General features: G+C 38.3%; 1 protein-coding gene across 1 annotated transcript in view; it reads left to right on the forward strand.

Annotated features, from left to right (window-relative positions):
* Positions 1-6,997: 6,997 nt before the first annotated feature.
* Positions 6,998-19,896, forward strand: part of LOC145994269 (protein takeout-like) — a 39,739-nt gene continuing 26,840 nt past the window's right edge. The window contains exon 1 of the mRNA XM_083130372.1: positions 6,998-7,167. Within this exon, the coding sequence (XP_082986498.1) occupies positions 7,080-7,167 (88 nt within the window). The 5' untranslated portion in view covers positions 6,998-7,079. The remainder of the gene's footprint in view (positions 7,168-19,896) is intronic.

Genomic DNA, 19,896 nt, shown 5'->3' on the forward strand with positions numbered 1-19,896 from the left:
CGACGTAAGCTTTCGACATGAGAGTGATATTAACTCTAGATTGGAATCTCTGAAGATGAGTGACATTAACTCTAGATTGGAATCTCTGAAAATGAGAGCCACGTAAGCTTTCGACTTCAATCTCTGAAGATGAGAGTGATATTAACTCTAGATTGGAATCTCTAAAAATAAGAGCGACGTAAGCTTTCGACATGAGAGTGATATTAACTGTAGATTGGAATCTCTGAAGATGAGTGACATTAACTCTAGATTGGAATCTCTGAAAATGAGAGCCACGTAAGCTTTCGACTTCAATCTCTGAAGATGAGAGTGATATTAACTCTAGATTGGAATCTCTAAAAATAAGAGCGACGTGAGCTTTCGACATGAGAGTGATATTAACTCTAGATTGGAATCTCTGAAGATGAGAGTGATATTAACTCTAGATTGGAATCTCTGAAAATGAGAGCCACGTAAGCTTTCGACTTCAATCTCTGAAGATGAGAGTGATATTAACTCTAGATTGGAATCTCTGAAGATGAGAGTGACATTAACTCTAGATTGGAATCTCTAAAAATGAGAGCGACGTAAGCTTTCGACTTCAATCTATGAAAATGAGAATGATATTAACTCTAGATTGGAATCTCTGAAGATGAGAGTGACATTAACTCTAGATTGGAATACCAATTGTGCCTTTGCCACGGAACTTTCGACAGTTGTCCAAAACAGTTCACTCAGTTGTATGTACACTATTCGCGTAGATGCAGGGAGTACTGACGAGGTGACTTGTGTGTGTGGAATTGCCACAACCAACGCCACAGAACTAACAACAATGTTGAGGGATGTCATCGAAAGTTAAATTCTTCCATTGGTAGGAGACAGCCTAACTTCTTTCTTTTCCTCGGTAAGTTGAAAGAAGATCCATGCCATCAGACGACTGTACTGAAGGACATTGAGTTAGGAGGAGTTCGTGGAAAGCGACGAAAGTCTGCCGTCAGTAAGGATAAGGAACATTCTAAAGGATTATGAAAAATCAGGGGACTTGAGGAGATTGGAGTATGTTCAAAGGCTTGGATAATCTTTGTCATGCATTTCAATAATGTACTTTCTGTAATTGTATGAATGACCAATGATCAATATTATGTGAGGAAATTATGTTAACAATTATGATTTCTAATGTGTAACTTGGAAATATAAGCAACAAGTATGATTTCGCATTGGTATGTGTTTATTTATTATCTTCGACGATTTGGGGTATTTGATTTCAGGTTGGCAACAATGCGTCTTCGGCGCAACTTCCCCATTCATCACGGTGTTTCCACGGTTTTTTCTTGTCGGCGGAAGTTACACCGGCGCAAGTTCCACGAAGCCACCGATACTTGCATAATTCCAGTATAAAATAACAACTTATTGAGTCATACTAACTCATCACATCACGTATCTAGAAATATAATTTGTGGGCCGGTGCAAACCAAGTGTCTCATAAATAATAATAATATAGGTGTTAATAATTAATACATTAATATAATATATGTGTCTATTCATCATAATACGTAACGTAATTAATATTTGATTTTCTTTATTTTACTTCGCCTTTTGCGCCACTTTTGGTTAATTTGCGAAGATTGGGATGAGTGATGATATGATGATTGGGCACTCACAAACATCCATGCTCAGGCCAGGATTCGAACCCGAGACCTCTGGCGTCATAGCGCGGTGTGCTAACCACTCAACCACAGGGGCCGGCATAACGTAATTAATAAATTTTGCTAGTGTTATAATTACATGAATAGTACAAGACGCTATAAAATCAGAGATACAACAGCAAATATTCATCGTAGCTAACTTATGTGTAGTTAAGACCACTAAAATTTGTATAAAACAACCTTACTGGCAAGGAAATTAATGCCAAAAAGATAAAAGTTTAATATTTATTGAAAAACAAAAAAGTGATGATGAAAAGTAAAGTTCCTGATTAATATTTTATGTACATTATTATAAGTAGCAGTGTGCATAATTCTTCTTTAGTACTGTTATTAAAAGACGTATGGTCCCAATCTAATCTCGGCGGAAAAAAATAACCCTGGATTGGCCGATACCAGCAGTAACACAAAAGACTGACATAGAAGGTAAAAATACAAGATATTCCTGAATCTACTTCCCGTTGATCGTAAAAACAAGACATATTCCACAGTTAATTCATCCCTGTTTTTCCAAGCACTCCGCAACCACCAGACCTGGCGTGTTGTTTAAAGACGTCCACCTAGGTATCTCACTCCCAGGAGCTTTCAAGCATGAATTGGCAATGAATGTTGTTGTTTTTTCCCACAGCATTAACCAGGCAGTAACGTGTCTTCACGGTTACGTTTGGGTTCAGTTTTCACTTTACCACTGCCTTTGATCTTGTCATCTGCTTCCCAGGGGGATTTTATCTAGCGTTTCTAAACCCTGTACCAGCTAACTGTAGACCAGGCGAACGAGAACAAGTCTCTGCGCAAGTAGTGACGCGAGACGGCTCCACCAATGAACAGTGAGATAAACAGGATTGCGTAATGATCGACTGGAGTTACCCGATTTCCCTGCTTTGCTCTGTCAGCGTTGCAAACTTTTGAAACCGATAATACCGTACGCACATGGCAAACGGACCGTATTTTTGTCTCCAGATCCGTACGATTGGTTTAAGAATTTCTTACGAAAATATTAGGGATAAAACAGCAAGCGCAAATTATGATAAGCCGTGCATTTCGCGTACGGACTAAGGTCTGGACAGTACGTCGTCACATGCCATGAAATTTGCCTACATTTACAGTCAAGACCGCACTGTTGGCAACTCTGCGCTTTAACCACTCGATTTACCTCCTCCTCCTCTGCCGCTATGCGGGCCCTGCTCCACAGTTAACTGGGACAGGGTATAGGAATATTTGTGGAAACTTCTGTGCTGGGCTCCCAACCTGTCAAGGAAGGGTGAACGAACGTTTGAAATGGACAAATGTTGAGACGAGTTGTTGCTTTTTTCCGCTCTTCTAGTCACTCAAGTTACCATTGGTATCGGATGGTATCGGTGAAAAAATTCAACCGATGCCGATACCGACATTAAGGTATCGGAATTGGCTCAGCCATAATTTCTATATTTTGCTTGAAATCTCGCCATTTCCCTCTAATTACTTCAAACTTTTCGCCTATGTTTCTTGTTTTCCTAAAATTTCTCAAAAGTCCCCTCATATCTCTTCAAAGCTTCCCTCAAATGTATTAATTATTTCCTACTTTCCTCAAACCTCTTCAAAGCTTCCCTCAAATGGATAAAGTATTTCTTACTTTCCTCAAACCTCTTTAAAGCTTTCCTCAAATGTATTAATTATTTCCTACTTTTCTCAAACCTCTTCAAAGCTTCCCTCAAATAAACTAACTAACTAACTAACTCCCTAGCCTTCTTAAACCCGAAGGTTCATGGCTGCAGCAACACAGGCCCTCCATCTTTCCCTATCTTGAGCAAGATCTATATACTCTTTTCCATTTCTACCGATTTCCCTTAGGTCCATCTCAACGTTGTTCCTGCATCTTCGTCTTGGCCTTCCTACAGGTCTCTTACCATCAGGTTTCCCAACAAGAATCCTGTAAACTCCTCTTTCCTCTCCCATTCGTGCCACATGGCCTGCCCACCTAAGTCTTCTTGATTTAATTATTCTAATAATATCTGGACATACATACAAATTATGTAGTTCTAAATTATGTAACCTTCTCTACTCACCTGTCTCCTCATCCCTTTTAGGTCCAAAGATTTTCCTAAGGATCTTATTTTCAAATACTCTCAATTTATGTTCCTCTTTCAATGTAAGGGACCAAGTTTCACATCCATATAATACTACAGACAAAATTACTGTTTTGTATATTTTAACTTTTAGTTTCTTAGATATTAAACGAGAAGACAAAAGTTTATGAAGAGAGAAGTAACATGCATTTCCTGAATTAAGCCTACTTTTTATTTCCTCTTTAATATAATTTTCATTTGTTAATATTACTCCTAAGTATTTGAATTTGGAAACTGGTTCAAACGAGTTCAAGCTTCCCTCAAATGTATTAATTATTTCCTACTTTTCTCAAACCTCTTCAAAGCTTCCCTCAAATGTATTAATTATTTCTTACTTTCCTCAAACCTCTTCAAAGCTTCCCTCAAATGTATTAATTATTTCTTACTTTCCTCAAACCTCTTCAAAGCTTCCCTCAAATGTATTAATTATTTCCTAGTTTTCTCAAATTTCTGCAATGCTTTCCTTAAATGTCTTCAATGTTTCCTCTTTTTACCTTCGAACGGGAGGAAAATGTCCAATTTTGCCATCAAATTTCTTCTACATTTTCCTGCACCAGGGAACTTCCCCTCAAGACCAAAAGATGGAGATGATGAGGCAAGACAAGAGTGAAAGGATTCAAAGAGAAGAGTACAAAAAAAAGGGCAATGTTGAAACTTCTTCGGGTCAAATCTTCAAGGACACATCGAAAAGCAGAAGTGGAGGAACAGGTTTTTTAACAGGTCTCGCACGACCCAAAAACCGAATTTTGTCGCTTCAAAATCACTTTTCCTTTCGTTCCCTCCCCCTCCAGAAGGTAGAGAAGGGCGAGGGGGGGGCAGAAGCAGAGTTTGCAATGTTTGGTGTTGGATCACTTCGCTGCAAAGATTTCCTTGCAATCGGTTTGTGTTTGTATTCTCCCACGTGACATCAAGGCCAAGCATTCACCTAATTCCCGCCGGTTGCGGGAGAGGGGGGGGGGGGGAAGGGGGGAGTGTTTGTCAACACGGAGGATGAATCGTACAGGAAGATGGAGCTTACAGCCGTGTGGCTTGCGAGGCTTTCACGATTCCAGTTTCAGTTACGCTTCCCCGTGATGGTGAAGAGTAGTTATAACGAGAGCACGGGTTTTTCATGCTTTACCCTTAATCGATATAGTTCCTCCCCATAAATATAAGAAGTGGTTTGGTTTGGTTTGATTTGATTTGGAATTTTAAGTGCACTTTGTGCACAGTAAGGCTAATCGGGACTGGACCTAGAGGTTATAGTAGGATCCGAACCACCATGTGCCTCCACAGGGTATCGAACCCAGGACCCCTAAAATGAAAGGATTAAGTACAAATGACCTGCCCTGGAAATGATTATACTCTATCCCAGGAATTTCTGGAGCAAAGCCGAACAGAACGGAAGAGAAGGGGAGCAAGCGATTGGCCGGAGCGGATGGCACGCTGCTCCAAAGGTTTGGCAACTGCAGTCGCTTTTCCTCCTCTCTGCAATCCCGCTCCCTCGCATATGATTTGTTTATTGATTTGCTTTTCTTTACATCGCTTTTTGTGCCACTTTTGGCTAATTTGCGAAGAATGGGATGAGTGATGACATGATGAAATTGATGAATGGACACTCGCAAACGTCCATGCCCAGGCCAGGATTCGAACCCGGGACCCCTGGCGTAGTAGCGCGATGTGCTAAAGAGTCCGCCACATGGGCCGGCACCCTCGCAAATGATCGAGCCCTCTAAAGTCACTACTTGGGCAGAGACTTCTTTTGTTCTTTTGATCCAGAGATTGCGGGACAGAGCATGAGCAAAATGGATTAACAGCGAGAAGATTACGAGCAAACAGATTAACCTTCCGGGACGCGCGCCGTTGTAAATTTTAGAACAGCATTGTTCTTTTGTTTCTAAAAAAGGCATTTGGTATCCTCCACCACTTCCATAAGTTCAAATAACCGTCTAATGGTTTGTCCGTGGGAAATAAGTTTTCGAACAGTGAGTGTCAGTGAATGTTGTACTTTTTACAACACGCGCCTTCTGTCGTAGTATTCATTTTTGTTTTATCGTACTTTATCGTACGATCTGTGAGTGATTTTGTTTTATTCAGCATGCCACATAGGATTAGATATAAGTGAAAAAAGAAAGATTTCTTCAAGAATCTTCAGCTGATGAGGACAATTTGCATTTGTTTTTATTTGATTTCATCTAAGTTCAAGTGATTTATTAAAACACGCTAATGAATAATCTCTTAAATAATTTAAGTTAATTTGTATTCTTGAGAAAATAACTTGTCACCAATATAAAATAATAAAATAATTTAGAAACTTAAATTGGTGATTTAAGCCACATTTTGCACATATAGCTAATCGGGACTGGACGTACAGTTTAAATTAGGATCTGAACCACTGTGTAATGTGCATTCAAAATTAATAAAATAATCTTAACCAATTAAAATAAATCAAAATAATAAAAAAATAAAAAATAAAAAACTATATATATAAAAACATTAAAAAAAAGTAACCATGCAGAAGAATATTAATAAAGCTTGTGAAAGCAGGTAACTTTTATATGTTGTAAAGAGTACAACACGCGACTGCTAGCGTAAGTGAAATATGCGCGCGTCCCGAAAGGTTATGCACGAGAGGATTAACTGTAAAATTGGTCTGGAGACCAGGCCGAGAACGAGACAGAGTTTGTAGCTGCAGAACAGGGGGAAAACGAGACAGCCTTTGTAGCTGGAGACCACACAGAGGACGAGACAGTCTGTCTGGCTGCAGACCACCAGTCCGAGAACGGGGATTCTAGCTTTCCACGAGATACATGCCTTTGCAAACCGAGACTTGGCAGAATATCGTCTTTTCTGGATACCGGCGCCTGGACGAAGTTACCTAAATGAAGCAACCAAACAAGGCATACCTTTGGGGGCCAAGGCCTGCAAGGTGACGCAGAGCCGGCTGCACGAGCAGGGAGACCTATTTTCTGGAGATGGTCTCCCCCACGAACGCACACAGGTCCGTCTGTCTACCTCGCAGCGTTTCCTCATTCGATAGGAAACAGGGACACTTACGTCACTATATTTCCTTCCACTGCCCGCCGGAACAACCAACAAGCGAAAGTGGCGTGGCGCAAGCACAGAGGGGGAAGGGGGGGCATTCATTCAAGAGCTCTCGTCCCAATTCCAGTTTTATTTTCACAACCCGTGACTCGTGTCCCCCTCGAGCGGTGGGGACCTTTCTCTAGAGGACCGATTCCAGATTAAAAGATGTTAGTGCACTATCTGATCCAGCCACGACAGGACCACTGCTTTGCCTACGGTTGCCACCATGAAGAGGGAGGTACTTCTGTGCACTGTGTCCTTGTTGGCTCTTATGGTGGACGCTACGGTACTCGCAGCAGAAGACCCAGATCTACGTAAGTTGACAGTGATTTCTAGCCAACAAATTTTATCTTTTCTTTCTGTAGAAGTCGCGGTGAGGGGTATTCCGACCCGCTGAATAAAAAAATCGGTCAAATAATATCTGCCACGTACACCTTTTTGTCTGCAGGATGCCCCAAAATAGCCGACACATACATATCTAACTCTCTAGCCCTCTTTAACCCGAAGGTTTATGGCTGCAGCAACCAAGCCTTCCATCTCTCCCTATCCTGGGCAAGATCAACCCAATCCTTACCGATTGCCTTTAGCTCAATCTCAACGTTATCACTCCAGCTTCGTCTTGACCTTCCTACATGTCCCTTACCATCAGGTTCTCCAACAAGAAACCTGTATACTCTTTTTTCCTCTCCCATTCGTGCCACATCCCCTTCCCACCTAAGTCTTCTTGATTTAATTATTGTAATAATATCTGGACACGAGTACAAATTATGCAGTTCTAAGTTACGTAATCTTTTCCACCTCACCACCCACAATATTTATTGTAACTTTTGTTGTGTATGAAGACAGAGGACTCTGAACTATTGTTGACTGGCGCTGTTATCACCTCTTCATTATCATTTAGTTGGTGCATTTGGAACGGCCACAATATCCATGATTTTCATACCTTCTTCATAATTTCTGAGACTAACTACATTTGTAATATCAAAAATAATAGCCTGAAAAGGCATTGAGCAACGTTCAACTTGAAGTGTAATGAACATATTCTTTCGCTGCGTTAATGTGACTTTTAGAGCACCCTGTACGAGGAAAAACTAGTATCAGGCAACATTTGCTTCTTTTATCGGCTATAAAAATTACTTTATTCCTTAATATATTCTTCTCCAAACTTTGAGAGGAGTAAAAAAAAATACAATCTCATTTATACTGTTAGTTTCACTTATTAATCACTAGAGCCCAGATTTGTATGCAATTACATATTCTATTCCTTTATAGATACATACCTTGAACAGGAAAATGTCAACGAATTATATAACTGACATGATTTTGCATAAGTTTTATGTTACATTTTTTTACATATTTGCCAGGATAGTACATGTTTTACATATTTCCTAATTTACTTTACATAAAACAACATACTTCGGTAATTTTCCCTGTATTTTCGATCTTTGAAACATGATGAAGAAAATTTGTAGCTCATGTGATGTCATATTTTCTAATCAATGAGATGCTTAGTGCTTACGGTCACCTAAAATTGACTGCCAAGTCCAAAGATAGATAAAAAGAAACGAACTGTTATATATTGAAACATTCTGGAGTTTCTCGGCCGTCACTTCTGAACAACTTATGTTCCTAAAATTATGTTGAATATGTTCAAATAAAATAAATATCTAGCAGAATTCTTGAAATTGCTTGGATACTCGATTATTATTAATTTTATATATTCTTTTATACTTGGCTACATATCCTTTTAACAATATATATTTAGGTATATATTTCATCAATTATTGTTACATATTTATGTACATATTTTCTACTTTGATATTTTATAAAATTCCAGGATTTACTAATAACCATGTACAAGGGAAGTTGATCATGCTGATACCAGCAATTTTATGTACTGAATTTTCACTTGCGGTTGTGTGTATATCACAGAATTTAGTCAACAAAAGTCACAATACAGTGGGGTGCCTAGGACTTTCAAAAAGAGAGAGGTATGTATACCCTTTTCTAGTAGTCAGTGCTCATTTTGTCATCTTTTCCTGCCTTTCATGTCCTTTTGATAAGACTTATGGGTTAAAGGGGATTATAACCCCCACCAACACCCCAGTGGGCACGCCACTGTCACACAATAAATATCGCATATATATGTCAATGTAATTTTTGGACACCCTGTAGGCAAATAATGTGACATGACATTTTTTGACCTGATTTTTGATTCAGCGGGTCGGAATTATTTAAGAATACCCACCTGCGTAACTTGTACCATAAGTGTGTTAGAAAAGGTTCTACAAGTCTTTAATTCGTTCGATATTTCGCTACTCTTGTCTGATCACAATGAGAATCTCAACTTCGCTTGAAATTTGGAAAATTGTGTTAACTTTATGCGACACCTGGAATATACAAGCAAATATTCCTTCTGACTATTCATACAATATGGCCATAGTGCCTTTCTTTGACAAAAGCGATTAATAGCGTGTAAACTATAAAAGTTAGAAATGCACGATTTGCAACAATATGTAACGTAATGGAGGAAGTTTTTATTATTGTATGGTGCTGCCATCTATGAATCAACTTTTGTGGAGCTGCAGACAGCAGCGTCCAAAATGATGTCTGTGTACATGTCTTCAATGATCATTACAAAAACATCGATGATCACTGATGCTGTACACTGTGTCCTTGACGTAAGGCAATATGAAGAAGTCCTGTGGGGTTAAATCAGCTGACCTACGTGGCCAGATTTACAGATTACACGATATAAATAAAATAGGACACCTAGATCCTGAACGTCAATAGTCCACCGCCGTAGATTTAGGCAATACACATAACGCCATGCATGCAGGCGAGTATTTCAGGATATAGCGGTTACATTTTTATTGACGGTGACTGTACGTGCACTTAAATATCACGCAAGGAGATCTTTCTTGTTCTCACGGGAGGGAAAGGATGAACTGGTCGATAGGGTGCAACGGGATTTCACACAAGTTTTTATTCTCCAAGTCTGCGCAACAGAAAATACAATACCCTAATTCGCAGTTAGCTAGTCGGAATATGTAAAATTCCTTTTTTGTAAGAGACAATTTGACATACTGTCTTCCAAGAATTTTCGCTCTTCAAGAATTTGCGCTCAAACAGAAGTTTTTAGTGTGAAGAATATAATTCATAACTTTACAAACACATTCTATATGTATATATACATAGCTACACACACCCACACAAAGTGAAATCCCGATTTTACGTTTTCCCATATTGTACAATTAATTTTCATGGTCCCATTAAAGCAACATGTAGAAAATTATCCAACATTTTATGTAGTTCATACACTTTATGCTTTTCATCTTGATCCCCTGAAAGACGTAAAATTGAGGCTCCACTGTAGAGCGTCTCATTGTCATGTGGAAGATTTGGGTTCGATCCCCGGTGTGGATGATTTTACGTGGAAATTCTCCAGACTATGTCCTTGAATAAGGTTTTTCTGGGGTTCACCCAACCTTTACAAAATGCATACCCGGGAGTAACTCTGAGAGGTCAAAGGCAGGAGTCTGGTGCTGATCATATCATTCCCACAGTGGGCAATATCGTGAATGTGTGTGCCCCTTACCTTCAGACCCCCTTTCGAATCCCTGTACTATGTTGCTATATGCAAAGGAATGTCTGACACACATACAGACACAAGTTTGCTGAATATCCAGCCAGTAGGCATGCAATTCGGAAGTAGTACTCCGAATTTAAGGGAAGGGATGCAACTGTAAAAAAAATACATATGTGCATCTTCTGTATATAGGTTTACAATACATTTGCTGTACAGATTTGCTGTAACGGATTTGTGAACTTGGAAAAAGCCCCCTGTCTTGGATGGAAGCCATTTCTAAAATGTGACTCCGGGCAGTTCACAGATTACACTGGGGAACAGTGAAATTGCGGCACAGAGTTTGAGAGCTAATTTAGGGCAATTTCATGCTGCTGAATAATGATATAATAATATATTTCCTGAATTGGCTCTAATTTATGAAATAAATGCAACTAAACCAAAATGGCGGAAACATAAGACATACATATAAATGAACTTCTAACAACAATTTAATATTTCTTTTTGTGATTACAATCATTATTATAAAAATAAATTTATATAGCCCTATGATCATAATAATTAAGAAAATATGTACACAATGAAGTAACAAACTATGTGAAACGTTTTCTATACGATTTCCTGTGCTGTATTGCTTTTTAGGACAATCCCTCCGCAAGCTCCAACAGTAGTCGGCCATCATGCGGCGATCCCACCGTCCCTGATACCTTTCTTCCATTATCCTTATATCCTGATGGAACCTTTCTCCCCGTTCTTCACTAAAATCACCAAGGTTCTCAGGGAATCTGTCAATGTGGCTATGTAGAAAATGTATCTTCACACTCATATTAGCTCCCAATTTCTCAAACTTTTTTCAGCATATTTCCAACTATATCGGGGTACTTTTCTGCTCTGTGATTCCCCAAAAAGTTTTTGACGACGGACACAAAGCTCAGACAGGCCTCAGATTCGATGTAAGACATGTAAGTTGTAAAATTGGCATCATTTATAAGTGTACGAAATTGTGGTGGTCCATCAAATATTCCTGCCTTCAATTTTTCAATACTTAGTCCTGGAAAAGTGTGTCATACATATTTGAAACAATCACCACTTGTATCTAAGGCCTTGACAAACTGTTTTATCAACCCAAGTTTAATATGCAGTGGCGGAAGGATGATTTTGTCCCTATCTATCAGTGGTTCATGAATGATATTAGCATTCCCCACTAATATTTTTCCTTGGGGGCCAAACTTTTATCGTCCAATGCCTTTCTCTAGCACGACTATCCCACAAACATAGGAAACAGGGATACTTTGTGTACCCACTTTGCTGTCCTAGTAAAAAATTCACCATTTTGAAATCCACACACACACGAGCCACTTATGTTCAGCATAGTCAATTTTTTTCTGAAACCATTTTTATGTTTTGGTATTCTTCCTTAAGCTATGTTGAGTCAAGGTAATTTTATATAAGGTAGCGCCATCCGAAAATTGCCGATCATGCACGAGCGCGTGACGTCTTGTGGGAGGATCGGTTATGCTCGGTGCCCCTTCGGTTATGTTCGTTCGGGGCTTGGCCGAAGCAAACGGCCGCTATAATTTCTATGCGAGGTTCAGAGAGGGAAAGTGTTTTATTACTTTGAGGAGGGAAAATTATTAATTATCGAAATTTCGGGATGGTATTGAGGCATTCCTTTAATGATTAGTAACATGACTGATTGATTGAGTTGGTGTTTCAACAAGTCCACTTTATGCACAGAAAGGCTAATCGGGACTGGATCTACAGTTTAAAGTGGGATCCGAACTACTATGTCCCTCCACCGGGTATGGAACCCGGGATTCCTTGATTACAAGGCAACGACGCTACCATTGCGTCATCGGGGAGGCACTAGTAGTAACATAATTGAAAACTCGCAAACGTATTGTGAAAATCCATACTTTTCAAACTTTCTGATCGATGTGTTACAAAGATAGTTGCGCATGTTCTCATTTACCATGTCTTCATTCTATAATCATAGTATACTATAATTTGAACATGCTAAAGAAGAATTGCAAGAATGAAAGAGTTAAAAAGGAAATAATAGTTTCATAGATTTATTTTGTTTATTTGTTTCATTCCGCTTTTCTGCCACTTTGGGCTAACCGCGAAGACAAGATAGTAAAATGTCACGTAACTGCCTTCTAACGACAGTAAAGGAAATTACACTTCTTGAATAAAATGTATATTCCAGTTTTATAACATTATGTACACGATTTTGAGCATTGTATGAAATTAATATAATGCCCATTAATGAAGTTTTACTACTTCGTTCAATTTAATATTTCACAAATACACTTATAATGTGGATGATTTTGTACCTTTCTACTCAGTGTAAACAATGGATGTCATACTCTCCTTTCATGGAAAATTTTCTTTAAAACAGTAAGATCTTTGTGGTGTAGTTGACGAACTATATACTTGTGCCACGAGCTCGGCATATAGAATAGTTTTTTCCTGGTTATAGACGACTAAAATGTATTTGGAAATGTAATAGGAAAATCCAAGACAAAGTCCAAAAATGAAATTTTACTATTTAACGATTCATACCCTTGTACAGTCCTTCATTGTGATTTCTTGTAACTTATTTGCTATATTTTCATTTATGCTTCAGATATATTACCTTAACCTGTTCTAAATGTCACATGTACAAGGGAGAAATATAATTATCAACATTATTAACCTAATGACAGTGAAAATCAAGTTAAATCTAATTAATGATTATCAATTAAATGGACAGAGTTAATTGAAAGCTATTCTCTGAAGAATTAATTATATCCTTTGAATTCGTAATTTGGTCCAAGTTTAGATTGCAGGGTGATAATCTCTTCATTATACACAAAATCGCATGACAAGATTTCGGTACATGTGTACTATATGACTGTATGTATGCCAGAAGTAGATTGCCGTTGACATGTTAGGGACTTCATGAAATGTCTACATCTCACGCCCTATCCTCAAAGGCATTATTACTGTTTGATTTTTACCATTACCTGGCTTGTCCACCGCAAAGGATTGTAAATTATATGGAATTAAAAACAAAAAAATGCAGTAATAGTGGCAACATTCTCCTGACTATACATGAGCTTACCGTGTTGTCCTTTGCATCTCGCTTTGGCTTTGCTTAATATTATCAATGAGCTAAATTTTCTGTGTGTTCGTAAATCCCTTCCTGTACGCTTGAATTAGTAGGTTAGGTGAATTAGGTTTGGTGTTCTTAGCATCCAGTTTCGAGTAGGTTCGGCTAGTTAAGGGTGTAGCATTCGTATTTGTACACTTTCGCTCTTCGCTTGCACGTACACGTATTATAGCTTTTAATACGCAAAACGATTTCACACAACTGTAACTTATCAGCACGGTAACTTGTACAACCTCACTTTGATATCGAAAATTAACATTTTATGGAAATTATAAACTGGTTTCAAGGTTTGGGCTTTTATTTACAACACAAATATTGTAGCACGAAATGCCAATCTTACACTCTACTTCCTCATCCTCCTGTACGTAAAATTTCAGAAAATATGGAACTCAGAGACCCGAGTTGAGTTGGTGTTTTGAGTCCACTTTATGCACAGTAAGGCTAATCGGGACTGGACCTACGGTTTAAAGTGGGATCCGAACCACTTGTGCCTCCACCGGGTATCGAAACCGGGACCCCTTGATTACAAGGCGACGACGCTACCACTGCGCCATCGGGGAGGCCGAACTCAGAGACCCGAACATAATTAATACGAAATTAAATAAAACAAACTTTTAAACAAATTATTAGTGTAATGTGATTTACAATATTTACAATTAGAGAGAGTTCACACATATTTCATCAATTGCAAAACATCACCTAATATACCTGGCCGGCAACGAAATGAATTCGACACCCATCTTCTTAACGTAGAAAGTCCAGGTAAAGGTATACCAACTGTATTTCTCAAATAAACATAACATTTTTTTGAAACGGCTCCAAGAGTCACCGCTTTGCTTATATCATCTTTAGTCCATAGGGATTTCGTTTTACCGTGTACTAAGTATTGTATTTGAGTGTCACTGAACACTTTCCCCAAGATATTCGTGAGTCTTCTTGTTACATTGTCGGTTAGGTTATGTTGAAGATTTTGAACTTGTTTAGTATTTTTGGTTAAAGCAAGTTGCAAGAGCTTGTTCTTAATCTTTAACTTATTAATTTCTTTCTGTAAACGTGTGTTGTTCTTCTGTAAGCGATGAATAGTGTTTTCCAACAACGAAACATTGCTAGCAGTTTTTGTACCTACGTCTATTTTTCTTTTTTCGGCGACATAGTATTTAGCTTATTTAAGGAACGTTTCCTTATTTCACATCTTTCGTAGCGTACATCTCCACAGTCTTTATCAGCACATCCTAAAAATTATTCATGTTTTGAAGAGGAAGGTTCAGGAGAATTTGCTACACCACATTCTCTATTATTTTGCAATGAAGTAATATGGTGTAATTTTAGTGATGGCACTGCAGTTGGCATCAGTACTTTCTTTTTTAGCAAACACAGAAGTTCTGCTCTTAGATCTCGCACATAGTCTTCTTTACAAAAATGGGCATTGCACACTCTCGCATTATTAATATTAATATTATGTTCTCGATCACAAGCACGAATCCACTGTTTACTTACACGATTATCAGCTGGAAATCTATGATATTTTATATCACTTCCTTTAGTTTTTTGGTTATAATTCCCACAGCTTGTTACTGCACAATTAGGCATGATTATAGGTGGAATGAAGAAAACAATCTAATTTCAAGAGAAATAAAACAATAAAAATATATCGAATGCGACAAAATCATTAACCTGCTTGTTCCGATTTTTGCGACGTGTTAGTAGCTAAATGTACCCCGCACCAAACTTACTGCACATAGCAACGAGCACCGTCAAACCCGATCCTCCCAGATGACGTAATGCATACGTACTTCACATAGCAACGAGCACCCCCTGATGTTGAGTGTCCGATATATTGCCAAGCAATGCTTCATAAGTTGCCTAGCAACAATGTACAAATAAATAAATAAGTTTCTTAATGGGAATTTCAGCCCATTATCAAATTTTGATATTACAGAGAAAAGCGTAGAGTATTTTACCTCCTACATTATCCATGGTGTGTTTATTTTTATAACTGGAGTCAATTCAACTGAACCAATCATACAATTGGCAATCACAGCTGTTTTGTGTGCTGAAACTGTTATTAAACTTTATGCCGCAAAATAAAATCTTTTTTTTGTTCCCCAGTGTTATAGTACGTAGCTGCAAGGTAGACCAATTATGTACACTTTTATTCCATTAAACATGAGTATTATATGTTTCAAATCGGGGACATAATTTATGATTACCCTGTATATAATAACGCGTGTATTGAAAGAGCTGAACATCGTAGCACATATCAACTAAAGGCTAGAAGAAAAAGAGCTAAATGATTTGTCATCCTTCTTAACTAATTTTACCGGTTGTCAAGTAGAGTTGCAATAGTGGGGCGTTCGCCAACTGACCCGCTCTGACGCCGCCACTGCGCTGAAATTTACAACCCTGTATGTATTCCAGCTTTTGGTTCAAATGTTCCATATTACCGTGACTGCACTGGCTTTAATAGTAAATTTCAGCGCGTAGATGTCAGGACGAATTCAGTGCACGTAAATCCTACCAATTATAATAACTAAAAGCTTTTTATATGTTTTTAATTAGAACGCAAATCTTCTAATGATTACGCAACACAATCATGACATTACAACCAATGGCTTACGTGTATCGCTCTGGTTTCATTCGATCACTGTGCCCCACCTGGATATGTAACCCCTTTTGCATTGATTTTGCTTCGTGTAATTGTTTTCTTGTGCTGCGTTATATAAGTACGCCATATGCGAGGTCCGTGTTTAAGCTTGCACGTGTTTGCAATACGGGCTATATCTTAGTCATTCTCAGTTTTCTTCCTGGCGTGTGTTCGGAATGCTCACGCGTTGAATATATTAAATTATCGAGTTAATTGTATCATAGCTTCTCCATAGTATCTAGACCACCCAAGGAGGTCAGTTGTTTGCTGTCTAGGAATTGATTAATAAATTTGATTTATTCGCCTTCAGTATTACATGAGTACTTGCGTTTATATATTTTGTTATTTATAGTCATTTTTCTTCAATTTCTTGTCTAATCGCGACGATGATAATGAGCGATGATTCGATAAAAATCGATGAAGGAGCACTCATAAATTGTTATTTAGCGTTGCAATTCTTCCACTTTTGGCTAATCGCGACGTTCAGGATAACTGAGGGAAGCAAGGACAATTAACGTTTTCTTGGTAGACAACGCTTAATATTAAGAAGCCATTATGCGGGGGCAAAAAGTGAGGGGGGCGACTGCCTCTCCTCCCCCTAATCGCACCCACTGAGGTTGAGTGTTGATGTGATAAGTGTTCAAGTTTTGAGTCCACTTTCATGCGCAGATAGGCTAATTGAGACTGGACCTACAGCTTAAAACGGCATTCGACACACTATGTGCCTTCACCGAGAATCGAACCACGGAGCCCTTGAATACAAGGCAACGACGTTACCACTACGTTATCGGGAGTCCTGTGATGGCATGTTGAAATTGATGAGGGGGACATTCACCCATGCCTAGGTCGGGATTCGAACCCGGACAACTGTGCTAACCACTCAGGCACCAAGGTTGGCTGGGACCAGTGATGTGCCGTAAACTATAAGTTTACGTCTACATGCGTTGTCTACACGTAATCTACGCGTAGATTACATTGGGTTGTAGTTTACGTAGACTACGTAGACAATCTAAAGTGCATTAGAATTAATATTAAAGGGTTTCATGAAAGGAAAGTGACATTTTCAACTATATTGGTTCCTAACGAAATGAAAATAATCCTTTTTACAACAAATTTCTCTTCTCTTCTATTATCAACTATGGAAAAAGATAAATAGTATGCAAAAAACAACAACAGATGGCAGTCGTGAGGCAAAAGTGGTATTTTCCCCATAAAACACTAGAATATTTCCTATATTAGGTTTCTTCCTAGGTGAAAAATTGTTCGAATTTGGAAGAAAGAGTATGAAAAGCTCTCCTCACACATCAGCAACTGATACGTATTATAATTTTCTTTTAATTCCACGGCGCCCTTTGCTAAGTTATCACCTTTCGCCATGTTGTTTACATAGATTACGTCATCTACGTGTATAAAATAGTCTACGTGTAGAATGTAGACTATTGTTGTTTACGCGTAGACGCACATCACTGGCTGGCACTAACAATGAACAGCCATACCCAGGCCGGTACGAGATGAAAAGTTGTCCACCGGCAAAGCGATTACTTGAATCCATTGTTTAGTTAATACATAACACTATTAATATAATATGACAGTATTATGCAGTATTTGCAGTTAAGCAAGAAAATCGTAATGCGCTAGCAATCTCCCATCTGCTTCGTCGCCTCCATGTAGTATCGTAAAAGCAACCCCCAAATGGACCATATTAATGTGACGTCACTGAGCACGATAGAGTCCAAACAAAGACAACACGTGGTTTCGGCCTATTATTAAGCAATTGATTTTTCATTGCAAGGAGTAGCTTTATGGATTTTGACAGTAAAACGTGGTTTCTTTTCAATAGTTATTTATTTTTTTGCCATCTACAAAGAGATATCTCCAATTACAGAGGCATAAATATAAATAATATGAATATAAGCAAAAGTATTTCTACTATTAAAGTTTTATATAGCCTGATCCCCCCTTACCCAAAAATTCCAGCTGACCTCCGTGGCGGAGTGTGTTCTTTGGGAGTGTCCTCCTTTATCATATCATTACTCATCCTCATCGTCACGATGAGCCAAGAGTAACAGAAAAGCGACGCCAAACAGCAAAAATGAAATAAACAAAAAAAAAAATATTGTACGCCCATGATTGGGGCAAGCACTTGCAATCGTTAGAAAATAAAAATGTTTGCTTTATTCTGGTGTAGAGGCAGGTTCTCTAGCACCGGACGCTTTCACATCGACAGTCGAAGCGTCATTCCACCCGCGGGCTTCCAGATGCGGTGATGCAACAACCATCACACCTCTTTCAAAGGTCTTGCCCCTTTTCAAGGTCAGTTGCGTAAGGCTTTTGACACTGACTTTCATTCGCCACTGGAGAGGAGGCTGTGTGTTTACCTCTTTCCGTTTCGAATGGAGGAAAAATTGCAGGGTGTTTCAAAAGTAGCACGACTATTACGTTGCTTGTAACAATGTCCGTTTATATAGAAAAATAATGGAGGGCGTTCGACTTCCAGCAGCCCGAATATAGTAAAATTTTAATACTTGTAGACCGTTAATGATAATAGTATTATGTTAGTGTTTATTAGGGAAAGAAATTTAAGGTTCAAAATTATGGTCGGTAAAGGGAAAAGAAAGGGTAACTAATTAACTCAAACTCTTTAGCCTTCTTAAACCCGAAGGTTCATGGCTGCAGCAACACAGACCTTCCATCTGTTCCTATCCTGAGCAAGATCTATATACTCTTTTCCATCCCTACCAATTTCATTTAGGCCCATCTCAACATTATCCCTTCAACTTCGTGTTGGTCTTCTTACTGGTCTCTTACCATCAGGTTTCCCAACAATAATCCAGTAAACTCTTCTCTTTCCTCTCCCATTCGTGCCACATGGCCTGCACACCTAAGTCTTCTTGATTTAATCATTCTAATAATATCTGGACGTGAATACAAATTATGTAGTTCTAAATTATATAACCTTATTCACTCGCCTGTCTCATCCGTTTTAGGCCCAAATATTTTCCTAAGGATCTTATTTTCAAATACTCTCAATTTATGTTCCTCTTTCAATGTAAGGGACCAACATCTGCATATGCTAACAGCTGAGTCACACCATTTAATTTTAGTCCTTCGTTAGTTTCTTTTACCTTCCTAAAAGCATATTATAAGGCAAAATTAAAGAGCAATGGAGATAATGCATCTCCTTGTTTTAACCCATCATGAATTGTAAATTTGTTAGACATATTAATATCCGCACAAATCTTACTTTCTGTTTCACAGGTGTATACTTTTATCATATTAACAAGCTTCTTAAGTATTCCAAACTCGACTAATATATTATATAATTTCTCTCTTTTGACTGAATCATATGCTTTTTTAAAATGAATGAATAGCTGATGGACATTTTGATTATACTCCCACTTTTTTTCAAGTGTCTGTCTGATGTGAAAAATTTGATCTGTTGTTGATCTGTTACGTTTAAGCACTGATAATCACCTATAATACGTATCATTAGCATATGTGGTTAGTCTTACTAAAATAATATTAGATAATATTTTATTGTTGTTGGGAGTAGAGAAATTCCAGGGTAATTATTTCAGTTCATTTTATCACCTTTTTTAAACACAGGAACATTATGGATTATTTCCACTGTTGAGGGATTTCTTTTTCATTCACATTAA

Source organism: Lepisma saccharinum, chromosome 10 (genome assembly GCF_977018435.1).
Source record: "Lepisma saccharinum chromosome 10, izLepSacc3.1, whole genome shotgun sequence".
NCBI lineage: Eukaryota > Metazoa > Arthropoda > Insecta > Zygentoma > Lepismatidae > Lepisma > Lepisma saccharinum.